The sequence below is a fragment of the Hipposideros armiger genome, unplaced genomic scaffold (genome assembly GCF_001890085.2).
Source record: "Hipposideros armiger isolate ML-2016 unplaced genomic scaffold, ASM189008v1 scaffold_24, whole genome shotgun sequence".
NCBI classification, from domain to species: domain Eukaryota; kingdom Metazoa; phylum Chordata; class Mammalia; order Chiroptera; family Hipposideridae; genus Hipposideros; species Hipposideros armiger.
The window spans coordinates 3,440,039-3,453,194 of record NW_017731374.1 but is presented as its reverse complement, the minus strand read 5'-3'; the positions used below and the strand labels follow the sequence as shown (position 1 = coordinate 3,453,194).

The 13,156-nt window shown below is 45.6% G+C and overlaps 1 protein-coding gene across 7 annotated transcripts in view; it reads right to left on the bottom strand.

The window, feature by feature from the left end:
• The window catches only part of PALM2AKAP2 (PALM2 and AKAP2 fusion), a 428,602-nt gene that overhangs the window by 198,360 nt on the left and 217,086 nt on the right, over positions 1–13,156 (bottom strand). For 4 of the 7 annotated variants that reach the window (XM_019635843.1, XM_019635842.1, XM_019635846.1 and 1 more), the window contains 3 exons: positions 9,152–9,266; positions 8,230–8,251; positions 2,663–2,764 (listed from right to left, as the gene is read on the bottom strand). In XM_019635843.1, coding sequence (XP_019491388.1) covers positions 2,663–2,764; positions 8,230–8,251; positions 9,152–9,266 — 239 coding nt within the window. The remainder of the gene's footprint in view (positions 1–2,662; positions 2,765–8,229; positions 8,252–9,151; positions 9,267–13,156) is intronic. The other 3 variants (XM_019635851.1, XM_019635845.1, XM_019635847.1) reach the window with 1 other exon arrangement.

The window sequence follows — 13,156 nt, the reverse complement described above, 5'->3', positions numbered from 1 at the left end:
GCACATGTTTAGTGACTTCGAGTCTTTACTTTAGAACCTGAACCTGAAAGGCCATGATGCCAACAAAGCGAGTCAAATCGTCCGTGGCATCGTGTTCTGTTCTGTGGGAAGATCAGCCCCTCCCAGAGTGCATTGGGCAGCTCTGAGCATGTCAGGAAGACGAGAGACAGAGTGGGCTGTGTTCAGAGGGGAGGGGCAGGGATGGACGGTGGAGGGTGTCTCAAAGCAACCTCATCGTCTTGGGACCAGCTGAAGCGACTGGGGTTGTGGACATTAAGGGGACGTAGAGTGAGGATCTGGGGAAGACAGGAAATGATAGTCATTTTCAAATACTTAATGGGAAATCAGAGCTTAGGTTTGCTCTGAGTGGCTCAGGGGGCAAGATAAGGACCAATGAAGGGAAGAAGCAGGCAGACAAACGATAGCTCCATCAGAGGAAGAACATCCCAATAGTCAGAAATGACTACAGATAGAATGGAGGAAGACTAAACTCAGATCACAGATGTGTGTGACCCTGGTCTGAGGACCTCTTCACAGGGCAGTTGTACCCTGGCTCCATGTTTGAATACGGGATTGGATTAGATGCCTCCTAATTCTGAAAAGTACTGATTCTAAATATGTTCCCATTTAAAAAGAATCCTAAACCTCTCAAACTCCAAACAGCCAGATGATGCATCATAATACTAAGCAATGACAAGTCACATTAATAAAAATGGTCCCAAGTTTGTGCAAATCTCCCAGAGCATGTTTCTCAAGCAAGAGGGATGATAGTTAGGGGAATTCTAGTGGTGTCTCAGCTGGTATGCTATCCGTGCTCTGTGTAGTCACTATTAACCACAATTGATAGTGAATCTGAACACTGTATTGCAGACCCAATCTCGAACAAAGGAGTAAACCACATCAAATGCGATTCCTTCCACAACTCTGCCTATACGTATTTCCACAGTAGATGCATTTATGCAAATTAGTTCTTCAATAAACAAAAGTATGTTTACACTTATTTTCTAAAAGATTCTGATCACATAATACTTTTTAAAAACTGCATTTGCTCTTTGGGTCATTATGCCTTTTGCAGTACCTCTAAATACAAAGGATGCTAGGTTGTGGTCGTATGTGTATTCCTACATACAGAGCACTACAATCACATTAACACACTACTCTTGAATTTAACACTCTTTGGCTACCAACACTGAGAAAATCCTTTTTCTATTCCCTCCAGAAAGAATTCTCATACCCTATCCCTACCCACTCCATGAGCTGATTCATTAGTTGGATCATATCGCATGTTCCGTGAGGTACAGGAATGTGTGGGGAGGGGCTGGAAAGCTTTTTACCCACAACGTGGGAACTATTGACACAGAGGTCTCTAATAACAAGTGGGAAGGTATGGGAACAGTTATTACCCGACTTGATCAAGAAGGGCACCTTGGAGCATTGTAAAGAGTCTGCAGCTTAAGTCACTGCCATCGATCCATGTGTACAACAACCGCGGGCTGCAAGCTCTGGTTTATCCGTCCTGTGACTATCCAGGGAAACAGAGACCTGGCTGGGTTTGACCGGACACCACTTCCAGTGCCACCCAACTCTAGACTTCTGTGCCTCTGTATATAAAGTAAGATGTTATGATGTTTACAGACAAACCCAGTAGGTATTTAAATTTAGTCAGTGTACATGACAAACACATACATACTTACACATACATACTTACTTGCTGTTTTATTTTACTTTTACATTAAAATAAAGAGGCATTATTTGCTTCATAAAATACTGAGCTTGGTCTATATAAAAGATCTCTTCTGGTTTAAAAGTCCATGATTGTTTTGTGTCATATAAGGTGTCATTGTGTGATTTATTTTAAACATAAACATACCTAGATTCTTTAAAGCATATTCTGATATCATATTTGAATTCACCTACATTGTCCCTAACTGTGCCACCTTGGCAATTCACTGTCATTTAACCCCTTGGCCCTTAGTGCATTTCTGTGTAGAGCAAACAGACTGGTATAGAGATTTTTTTGTTCACGTCCTTCCAGTTCTGATTTCTGAGGCACATTCACCCATAACAGAGCAAAGCAGAGCACTCCCTATATACTCGTGAATGTATTATTTTCTAAAATCCACCATCGAGAAACACCATCATGAGAAACATTAGCAAGAAACATATGACCTTTAAATTGCTACTCCCCCCCCCAAATACCACAGTACCTAAGAAATGACCCCAAAAATGGGAAGACTTGGGAATATATATTTACAATATACAAACAGCTTGATTTCCAAAGGATTCTGCCAACATACTCATAAACTTGGAAAAAACTTTCCACCCAGCTTCTAACATAGCTCATTTGATCATGTGCAATTCTGATACGGAACATAAAAATCCCTGGAGGCAGAGTACAGGTTAATTTTGAGAATAAGGACAGATACAAACACCACAAACACGAGAGACGGACTCCATATCCTCAGTACTCCCTCCCATTCGGCCCTCAATGACTCATCCATCAGGGCCCAGTGTGGCCACTGGAAATTCTGTTTGAGGCTGAGCTGAGGATAGGGTCCCTCAATATAAGAATATCTGGGCATCCCTCAGTAATAAAGTGCAGAGAGATGCAAGGCCCCATGGCCAGTCCTGGCATCAAAACCAAACAGACCCCAGGACTTACCAGCTGCTCTGCTGGTCCTGTCCTGCCCAGGTGATGGTTCTGCTGTTCGTGAATAGAGGATTGGCAGGTCGGGGAGCTGGGAGGAAATGTAATTTACTGCATCTGGTAGCAGAGAACAGGGAATACAATTAGGCACAGTGTCGGGAGGCCCAATGGGTTCACTGCCGAGACAGCAGCTCGTCTGCCCTACATAATGGAGCACCGAGGCGGGCACTGAGTGAGAGGATCAGGGTGAACAAAGACAAGCATCTGCCCAGTGGCTGGTATTCAGCAGAGGAGCTGAGGCCGGAGGGATCCTGGCCAGAGAGCTGAAGCCCAGGACTGCTCTATGTATTAAAAGATTCATCAGGAAGCTCTGGATTCTAAGAGTACAATGCGTTTGGCTGGAGTGGGGGTGCGGTGGGCCCGTGAGAGCCATGATCAACTTGGTGGCATTCACCAACTATGGGACATCAAACTAGAAATGTGCATTCAACAGTACTGACAAACAGATTTGGGTCTCAATCCCTGAACTGGAAACGGAGCTTTATGAGCCTGACTTATTCAGAATACCAGTTTCATAGGCGTTTTTTTTTGTTGTTGTTTTAAAAAACCCTCTAGAATTCACCCTACAATTTCAGTACTTCAGGCTGGTGTTTCAGGCAGAAAATGCTGAGATCCAACTAACAACACCCAGTGGACTCACCATTAGCTCACAGTGCAAACGAGGGAGACTAGCTCTATTTGGGGATACGCCTTGACGAGCCCATTCAGGGAGGGGAGACCCTGGGGGGCATGAACGTCAGCAGGGTACCAACGTGTCAGAGAGGAGGAAAACACTGGGGTGAGACAAGGAGAAGAACCAGTGTGTGCCCCCGAGAGAAGGGGAAAAGCCAACGCAGGAACATTCTAGAAAGCTGGGCTCTATGTGATATGATTCCTTCCTATGTACAACCACGTCCCAGAATCCTGGAATGTCAATCACGTATCAATAATTACATTAAACTGCTTACTGCATATCTCCACTAAACATCCTATAACAATCACCTCAAACTCAATATGTCCGAAACAAGACTATCTTCATTCATCCGCTGTGTGTCCTGTACTCTGCATCTCAGCTCACTGGCACGACGGTTCACCTGGCTGGGGTTGTGGGCAGTGCCCTTCACTCCCCCTCCCAGTGTCCAGTTAGTCCCCTAGCCTCTACCTCCTTCACATCTCTTATGTCTGTCCTATTCTCTGTATCCTTCGCTTTGGCAGGTTTCTTTGTTATTTTTATTTCATACTGGAGACAACAGCTAACAGATACCAGATTAGGATTAGGATTAGGGTTAGTTCAGTTCTACACCAGCCAGACCATTTCTGACTCACGTGAATCTGAACAACTCAGAATGTACTGATGCCAGACTACTTGGTTCTTAGTACAAAGAACACCCTCTGTTAGTGAGGGCAGAGCAGGGTTTCTCTAAGAGAATTGATTTTCCCATATCAACCATTTGGGGGAGAGGAAACAGGAAATCAGGAGTAGGTAGGCAGGTCTTAGGTTGGAGTGAGGCTCAGTTACCATTTCTCTCTGGGGCCTAATGTGCTAGAGCTCGAACTCTGGGTCGGACAGACATGGCTGAAGACCTACCGCAAGGAAAAAAGTTAGGCTTTTGAGATGATGGGCTGGGAGGTGGCCGCGAAGCAGCCTGTGGGATCCCTTCCCCCCTGAAGATGGGCCTGGGTGTGAGCCAGGGTTCTGAGTGTAGCCACTTGTCCGAAGTTGCACATTTTGCTGCCGGGGTTCCCGAACTTTGGTTACAGGCCCTACTCTCACTGTGGGGAGCTGTGGGGAGGATCTGACCCCAAACCAGTGCAAGGCAGGGCCAGCGAGAGCAGCAGGTTGGGATAAGCTGGTCCTGAGGGGAGAGGGGGCAGATTGCTACCAGTGGTCCCTGGGAAGAATGGGGCAGCAGTCTGGGGAAAGAGGGGCAGTTTTGGGGACAAGAGGTGACCAGAAAAGATGTGCAGAACTTCTGAGCTTCACTGAGGATTTCCAGAAATCTGTGGAATGGAATCCCAGTAAGTCTGACTTCCTGAATTTAAATGAGATGGAGGCTCAAGCCATTAAGAGCCGGTGATAACACATGGACTGGACACACGTGTGTCTAGTACATTCTACATTAAATACAGTGTCTAGGGCACCTCTGCACACAGAAAGTTTGAGTAGCTAGAAACAAAAGCCACTCACAGACAGGGGACTCCACACCTGAAAGAGTGTGTGATTCCTCATGCTTATTTCTCAGCTTTCCCGAGGGGGCAGCTCCCTGTCAGATGTGAATGGGGGATGGAGTTATTTTGTGTAGTGTTCACGGGCCATAAGCAAGCTTGAGCAATACAGCTCTTGGGGGTTTGGGGCTACATGGCTTCTGCTAAGAGACAAGGGAGTGGCAAGGAGTGGGACATGAGGAAGAACAGGGCAGTCCCCCCAATATATCATTAAATGGCAAATGCATAACCCTAAGGTTATGCAGCCAGGAGGTGTCTGATAGACCAACACAAGGAATAATGAATGGGGCCTCCAACGCTTCTGTGGGAAAAATGTCCTCACGTGGCCTCAGTCAGAACACTGCCCTCTTCCTGACCAAGTCAGGGCGGTCTATCATTATTCTTCCCACTGTCAGAGAAGGCAGAGAGCCGTCACTGACAGAGCAGAAACTTAACATGAGTGCTTCTTATTAGGTCCAGCACTGCCAAAATAGTGACTGTAGCTATGAAGAACATAAATGGACACAGAAGAGAGACAAAGTTGATGAAAACTGCCCTGAAAACGTGACTTCTGTGCAACGTGAAGACACACTGAGATTTCTCAACAATTGGGATGAAGGTTTTGATATAAGGATGACATCAGACCACAGACTGGGATGGAAACCTAAGAAGATCTGCATAGGCCCAGGGTACTTTTCCTTCGTCAGTTCTGGCCAAGGGTTTCACAGCAATTCCTCCATGGGTAAAGAATAGAGTTAGCACTAGATACATACTGCATGCAATATACAGTTACACAAGACACTGCCTATTTAAGGCAATAAAAACAACCCACCCAACTGATGAAGACTGCTACATAACAGTGCATATAGGGGAGGCAGAGGAAGGATGTGTAGTGGGATCAGAATGTATATGGTCAGGAAATCCTACTTCAGATCACAATACTTTGCTCTTGATTACCAGGTCTGCCATGTGATCCAAGGCCATTTGGTGATCCAGCGGTACCTTCTCCTCTGAGATGCACAGGGTGGCACAGGATACCTGAATCATTACACACACATACACCAGCAGCCATCTCCTTGGCACCTCACTAAACTAGGGCTGCTTTTGCTAATTATCTGCAGTATCTTGTACAGTTATATAACCTTAGTTGGCCCTGGATTCTGTAGTCAGCATTTTCAGAAGCTGGGTATTTTTCTTAAAGTATTATTCCATAATAATTTTGTGTTGGGTCTTAGTAACAATGGTTGATTCTAAGAGGATCTTGGCAACTTTAAAATCAAAGGGGCTTTGAAATTAAAGAATGAGACAATAATTAGACATTTCACAGTCCCTCAACCGGATACGCTTCAGTTTTTACCCTCAGGCCACAGAGCGACCTAAACATGGACCATGTTCTTGGAAGGATGTGTTTCTTCCTACAAATTTCTTTCTTTGCCAGTAGAGATGGTGTGATGGAAAACTCCCCCACCCCAACAATGTTATAACCAGAGATGGCAGGGGTCACAATCCAAGCTGACAGGTAAGAACACAGTAACTTTTCCCCGGCCGTTTCTTAGGATCCCTAAGACGTGCATATCCTCCTAACTGAGATCACCCATCCTGTCAAAGAGCAATGCAGGACAGAATCATGAAGGCAATTTCCTCTGCAGCTCATTTTAGTTAGGATCACATTTCTCACCACCTCTACGAACTGCTTAGGTGAACCGATAAAAATAGTGGGAAGTAATGCAAGAGGAACTGAGAGAAGCTCAGAGTGAAAAGGAAAGAGATAGTGGCAACGGTTTATAATGAAGCTTCATTTTTGCTTGTTAACATGCCATGGACTGTGTGGGTCTCCATGCCCCACGAAGCCTTCCCAGGGACATGGCTCGTTCCTGAGAAGTCCAGGGAAGTTCCTGGTTTGAGAAGGGAGAGGAAAAAAAAAATTGAAAGCATAAAAGGTCCATGTGTACCCTTCTGGTATTTAGGTGTCTACGGGTCGGTGTCCCAATCCCATCCCAGCCTGACACTTACTGTATTGTTGCTGACTGTGTGCAGTGCCTCAGGTGTCCCCTGGCACCGAGGAAGCCCACTATCCTTCCAATGCAGTCACCCCCCAAAACAGTCAAGGTCACATCCTCAGACCATGCTCCACCCCTAAAGCACAGAACAAGGGCCCTGACTTGGCCACACCCTAGAGAAGGAGGTCCTGCTGGCTCGGCCCTGATTCGTCCCTGCCCACATGCACGGAGCGCATGAGATTCCATTTAATACCTTCCCAAAGATCACCTGGGGAGCCAAAATCCAGATCCCCTGCCTTTCACTTGCTGGGGGAAAAAAACACAATGTACCCAGAGATTTTTTTCTCTGAAGTCAGGACTATCCTTAGTGCAAGTATCTTTGCTAATCAGAAAAATGCATTATCCATCACTGCATTTAAAATTCTCTTCTCATAAATTTCCAAGTGACACTGGGGAAACACTGATGTCCGCTATCACTCTCACTCATCCTCCTAGTTTAGAGGCTGACTTTATAAGAACCAGATGAGCAGACTGTATCTGATCCTTCTGACAAGTCCACCATTTTAAAGCAGGTCTAGCTGAGGGCCAGAGTGCAAGCGGAAAGAGCGGTTTTCTGGAGCTTGTAGCTAAGGTGAGGGGCGCCAGGGGAAGGATGAGAAGCACACAATCCCAAGTTCGTCCCCCAGGGCCCCAGGTAAGAGGAGGGGAGGGCAGGGGCCAGGAAGGGAAGGGAGAGCGGAGGAGGGCCTGCTCCTGCCCGGATGGGCGCAGGGAGCCAGGACCCTTTCCCACACTTCACGCGCTCTGGGTCAACTGGGCCCCACAGGAAGGGATGCTCTGTCCAGCCCCCTTCCCTGGGAGGCTGGAGAAACTGCAGCTGTCAGGTTCAAAGAAAAAACAGAGGCTTTAGAAAGGTGCCCTAAACACCAGATACTGGCCTTCTGACGTGTGTTGTGACCTAGAGACCTAACCGCCAGCACCAATGGGTTCAGTCCTGCCCCGGGGAGATGGGGAGGGGAACCTGGTCCTGATTTAATGAACACTCTTTGCTGAGCATCTTTCAAGAAAGTGGAAGTGGGGAGAACGAATGGGAAGGACAAGCGCCTGGCCCATCATGTAGGACTAGCAACGGGGAGTGGAGAAGCAGTCCGTGAAGAAGACAGGCAGAGAGCACTTGGGGTGCGGGTCTCCTCAGTGCCCCCCAACAGTGCCGCTCCTTCTTGCCGATGCCCTCACAAACCAACACGCCACGTCTCCTTGTGAGCCAGTGTCCAGGAAACTAAGCTGACCGGGTGAAAACACTCACCTACAGACAGGGCAGAGAGCGCTTACACTTACCTCCATCCGTGTTGGAGAAGCTCTGTGGAAACAAAAGCAGAGTCGAGCGTTACTACACAGACGAGGACAGAAACCCTCGTCCACTTAACCCATCTGCCCCAGGCCCAGGCCCAGAATTTAACTGGCGGCCACACCCGAAGCTCTCTTTTCTTCCAGGAACTTTGTTTGGGATGCTGAGGTTTAAGGGAAAGCTTTCTCAAGCCCATCTTACACCGAATGTCTCCCAGTGAAGACTTATTTCGACTCTCTACCCAGCAAATACCCTTGGTTTTGTGGTATCAGAAAAGTCCCCCTTAAAATTAATTTGTTTAGATTGCTTTCCTATTGCTGATGGGCACCTGAGGAAACCGGAGTTATAAAATGGAGGGAAGGTCCTTAGGTACTATTTAGAGCCTGCTGGCTTTATGGGTTCTCTCCTCTCTTTGCTACATACACAGCACTGTAAAATTGTATGTGTTTACACTTTGTTCTTGGAATTCATGTCCATTTGATTGGTTTTTGCCTCTGGCCTTTTTTTTCTTTTTTCTTTTTTCTTTTAAATAAAGGAAAGCCATTAAAGCCATAGGGAACATATTTAATCTGCTTAATAAGAATCGGTTTTAGGATTCTATAGGTTTTAGGAGTCCAATGGGAATGACTTTTCAGGCATCAGGCATATAAAGGGTTTGGACAGGAGATAGATGGGGTTAATTTAGTAACTCTTCTCTGTGCCTCCTGGCAGGCAGGTGGTCCCACACCTGAAGACAGGTCACTCTCAGCTGCAGAGATGGCACTGGACTTCACACATCTGCCCCTCAATGCCAGAGTATGTGGCTCAGCCTTCTCGTCAATACCAACTGGCCTTTTGTCCAGTTGGCACCATTTTACTGGTGCTTACTTCCTCATGGGTATAATTGAGAGACATCACATTTGTTTCCTTCACCTTCTGTAAGTCCTTGAAGGATTTCTCCGTCTCCTTGAGTTTCTCTAGGATAATTTGCTCTTTGGCAGATATCTGCGACTCTTCACTTTCTAGCGCCTGTATTTCCTGCTCCAGCCTGGAAAACACACAAACAAGAGGACAGGTTACTTTATTGTCCTGCCATCCCTGGGCCAGAGAGCAGATCCTTCCTGTGGGGTGACTTCCTGGCAGTCTCCGCTTTACACTGTGCTGAGGTATCAGGCCAGGGTTTCACATTACAGAACACTCTGTGTTTTCAGCTTTTCCACGGAGCAGAAGGGCAGACACTGGTCAAAGGGAAGTAACCCAGAGCTACAGCTGCTAGTTCACTGTCATCACTTTGCAATACGCTTTGGTGTCTCCCCTCCAACTCTATCAATGTGCATATTCTTAATTTGGAGGCAGGCATTTTTACACAGCAGAAGACATAATATCTGATGGAAAACAGCTTCAGATTCCTCTAGCTATCTCAGAATGACTGCTCTTCTGACAGGTTGGCCAAAGGGTGACAAGCCAGTCTTGCTCAAAGGAAATACACTACCAAGAAATGGTTGGTGGCCAGAACTGTTAAGAGCCTGCTGTCATCTCCCTCAGTGGCCTGTCCTCTACTGCCAAAAAGATGGAGTGGACTGATATAATTGCCTCTACTTTCTGGAACTTTCCTCAGTTTTCATAGCCATCCTATATATTTTCTAAAAGGCAAATTTCAGCACTGCCAGGAGACTTGGGGACTCTTCCAGAACGGCAGCTAGTTATGATTTGGGGGACCTCTCAGCAGCTGTGTTCTTTCAATGAAATGATGGTAATACATTAACTTTTATTGAGCACGAAATCTTTGCCAGGAACTGAACGAAGAAGTCACATGGCTTACTTCAATCTTCCTAATGACCCTGTGAGTAAGGAGTCTCCGTTTTACAGAGGAGATCATTAAGGCTTGACAACGTTAAGGAACTAGTTTACTGTTGCAGAGCCTCAAAGCAAGGATTCAAGCCAGGAAGTCTAACTGTAGACCAGGCTCCTAATCCTTGTGCTGAACTCTCATCACATGGGTTCTACAGCATTTCACATATTCCTGCCTTGTTAATCATTGAGTATGTTGGCATACTGGGGTGGCACTGTTATTCAGCAATGGCTTTGGGGTTATGAAGGGATGGGTGCCCTCTGCCGAAAGGAATCCAGACTATTGTGCTTCTGGAATTATTTGGTCTGAATTTATTCATTCATTCATTCATTCAGTTTTGCTTTTGGTCTCTTTCCCCTCTGCCATGCTGGAAGCTTGGCTGCATGGTCTGTGCCCGCCTATATCCTATCTCCCTCCCCCGCCTCCTCTTCCATCTTCTAATCTGCTGCTGGGACCTGGCTAACCAAGTCTGTTAGACTAAGACCTAAAGTAAAGAGTTCAGAGTCAGATCTTCTAAGGGGTACGGAATACCAAGATAGGCACAGATTTATTTAGGGATGCACTAAATACATTTTCATTTCCTTCCTGGGCATCAGGAAAATAAGTTCTGATTGGATGAGACTTTGCAGCAATTACTTTGGCTTATGAAGACAAACCCTATATACAATGATACCCCCTCCAAATGAACACAACTTCAGATATACTTATCATTTCACTCACAATAAAAGTGGAAGACCTTACAATGGCTTCTAAGGCCCTGCAGTCTCTAGCCTCCCAGTACCTGTATGGCCCCCACTCTTACCAGCACGTCTAGTTCACTTAGCTTTTTAGTCCAGCTGAGCTATTCCCTCTTCTCCCCTTTGTGCCCCATGTTTCCCCCTTCTCCAAGAAACCCATCTCAAAGCTGTAACCCATTCTTGAAGTCTCAGCTCAGATGCCACCTACAGCATGAGGCTTTCACAGATTCCCCACCAGGAAATAACATTGGCTCCTCTGAACATTTCTTAGCACATTATTTTGGTTTATCAGAGGTCTTATCAAGTCTACTGTATGTTAGAGTAGTAGTTCCCAACCAAGGTGATTTTGGCCTCTAGGGGATATTTTGGCAATGTCTGGAGATATTTTGGTTGTCCATAATTCAAGGAGCATGGAGTTGGTGCCACTGGCATCTAGTGGGTAGAGGTCAGGGATGCTGCTAAATATCCTTCAGTGCACAGGACAGCCCCACAACACAGAATTATCTGACCCCCAATACCAGTAGTGCTGAAGTTTAGTAACTCTATGTTAGGGCATATATAAATTATTAATTTTCCCTGCTAGATTATAGATACTTCATGGAGAGGGCACAAATGCTAAATACAAGTATGTGGAATGAATGAAAGAAGCTGAACCGAGTTGCAAAAAGCCATGGTTCAGTCAAGATGAGACCTTCAGGGTTTCTGAGACCAGGGTGAATTCTTCAGCAAGCTTTGACTTGGGAGAGGCTGTGTGCGGGGGCTCAGGTGCAGATAGAAGCCAGAGGAGAGGGGGCCAAGCAACATAGACATTAAACAAAGAGCTATAAAACTCCTTTGCCATTCCAAATGTTCAGCAAAATCTTCTACACACATCTGTGTAAATTATTTTGGGGGAAGAGTGCTGGAATCAAGGAAAGAGATATGAGCCTGAGGACAACACACAATGACATAATCAAATGATCCAGCAACTGAACTAATTCAATGGGTAGAGGAGCTGTAGACTAGAGGTTTCCTGGAAAGAATGAATGGTATTACAGGCCAGGTGGGTTCTGAGCAAATTTCATTTGAATCTCAAAGGTCAGAATACCTCAGCAGGTATTTAGGATGTGGGTAAATTCTATTCTTCTCAAATGTATTCCCACCTTTCCACCTTCACCTCCATGGGAAGAGTATGCAGATCCCTGACCCAGTAATGTTGGTCCTGGCCACAGGAGTTGCTTTGGTCTCCTGGTGTGTGGGAGGTACTTCCATGCCCTTGACCTTGGGCTCAGCTATGGGACCTGCCAAAAGGATGTTAGCAGACACAACACAAGGAGAAGCTTGAAATGCGTTTGCCCATTTGGGCTTGTCCTCTTGTGCCTCTGCCAGTACCATCGAAGAGCTTCTCTGGGCAACTGCTGTCCCTTCAGCCTGGGCTCTGGAAAGAACAAGTGGGGAGCAGGCTGGAGCCCAACCCAGAGTCAGAAGCCATGCCCAGTTGGACTTGCACCTTAAATCAGAGTCACTCAGCTGAGCTCAGCCTAGACCAGCCAACACTCCAGTCTATTCACAGAAGTATGAACAAGAACAAGTGATTTTTCTTTTAAACCTGAGTTTAAGAGTAGTTTGTCATAAAGTACTATTGTGACAATAGCTAACTGATACAGCTCAAATATTAATGTATTATAGGGATATATATTATGTATGTGTATTATATATGTGTATGTATCCTAATTTTTATTACATATCTATATCTATATATATAGAGAGAGATATAGATATATCCCAATAATACGTGAAGCTAAAAGATTAAAAAGAATACAAGTTACCCTTGCCCCACTTCCCCCAATCTTCAGAGAAATTTTGAAGGATACAGGGCACCCCTTCATGAGGATTAAGATTGAGAAAAATAGGAAAATATCAGTGGTAATTGTCTCTGGGTAATGGGATATTGGGTCATTTTAATGTTGTTCTTTATAACTTTCAATATTTTCCCAATTAAAAAAAATTCATGCATTTTTTTTTCTCTAATCAGAATAAAAACAATACATCACTTTTTACAAATGCCTCCTCCAGCCTCGTGCTGAGAAGCCAGCCTTCACAGGTGGTAGCACAGGAAAAAAGCCGGGGCCTCAGCTGCTCATGTCAAGTGAGGGGTTACTTGGGTGCACCTCAACATTGATTTACAGTCAATTCAGCCAACATTTACAGAGCTCGTTTGGCTGGGCTTGGAGCTAGGACCTACCGGGGATTTTAAAATAAATAAGATCGCGTTAAAAATGGCTGACTTAAAAAAAAGAAAAGGCTGACTCCAAGTAACTCGCTTCTCCTGGTGAAGCTGCCCCAGGCGGTTAAGAGGTCTCTGTGACC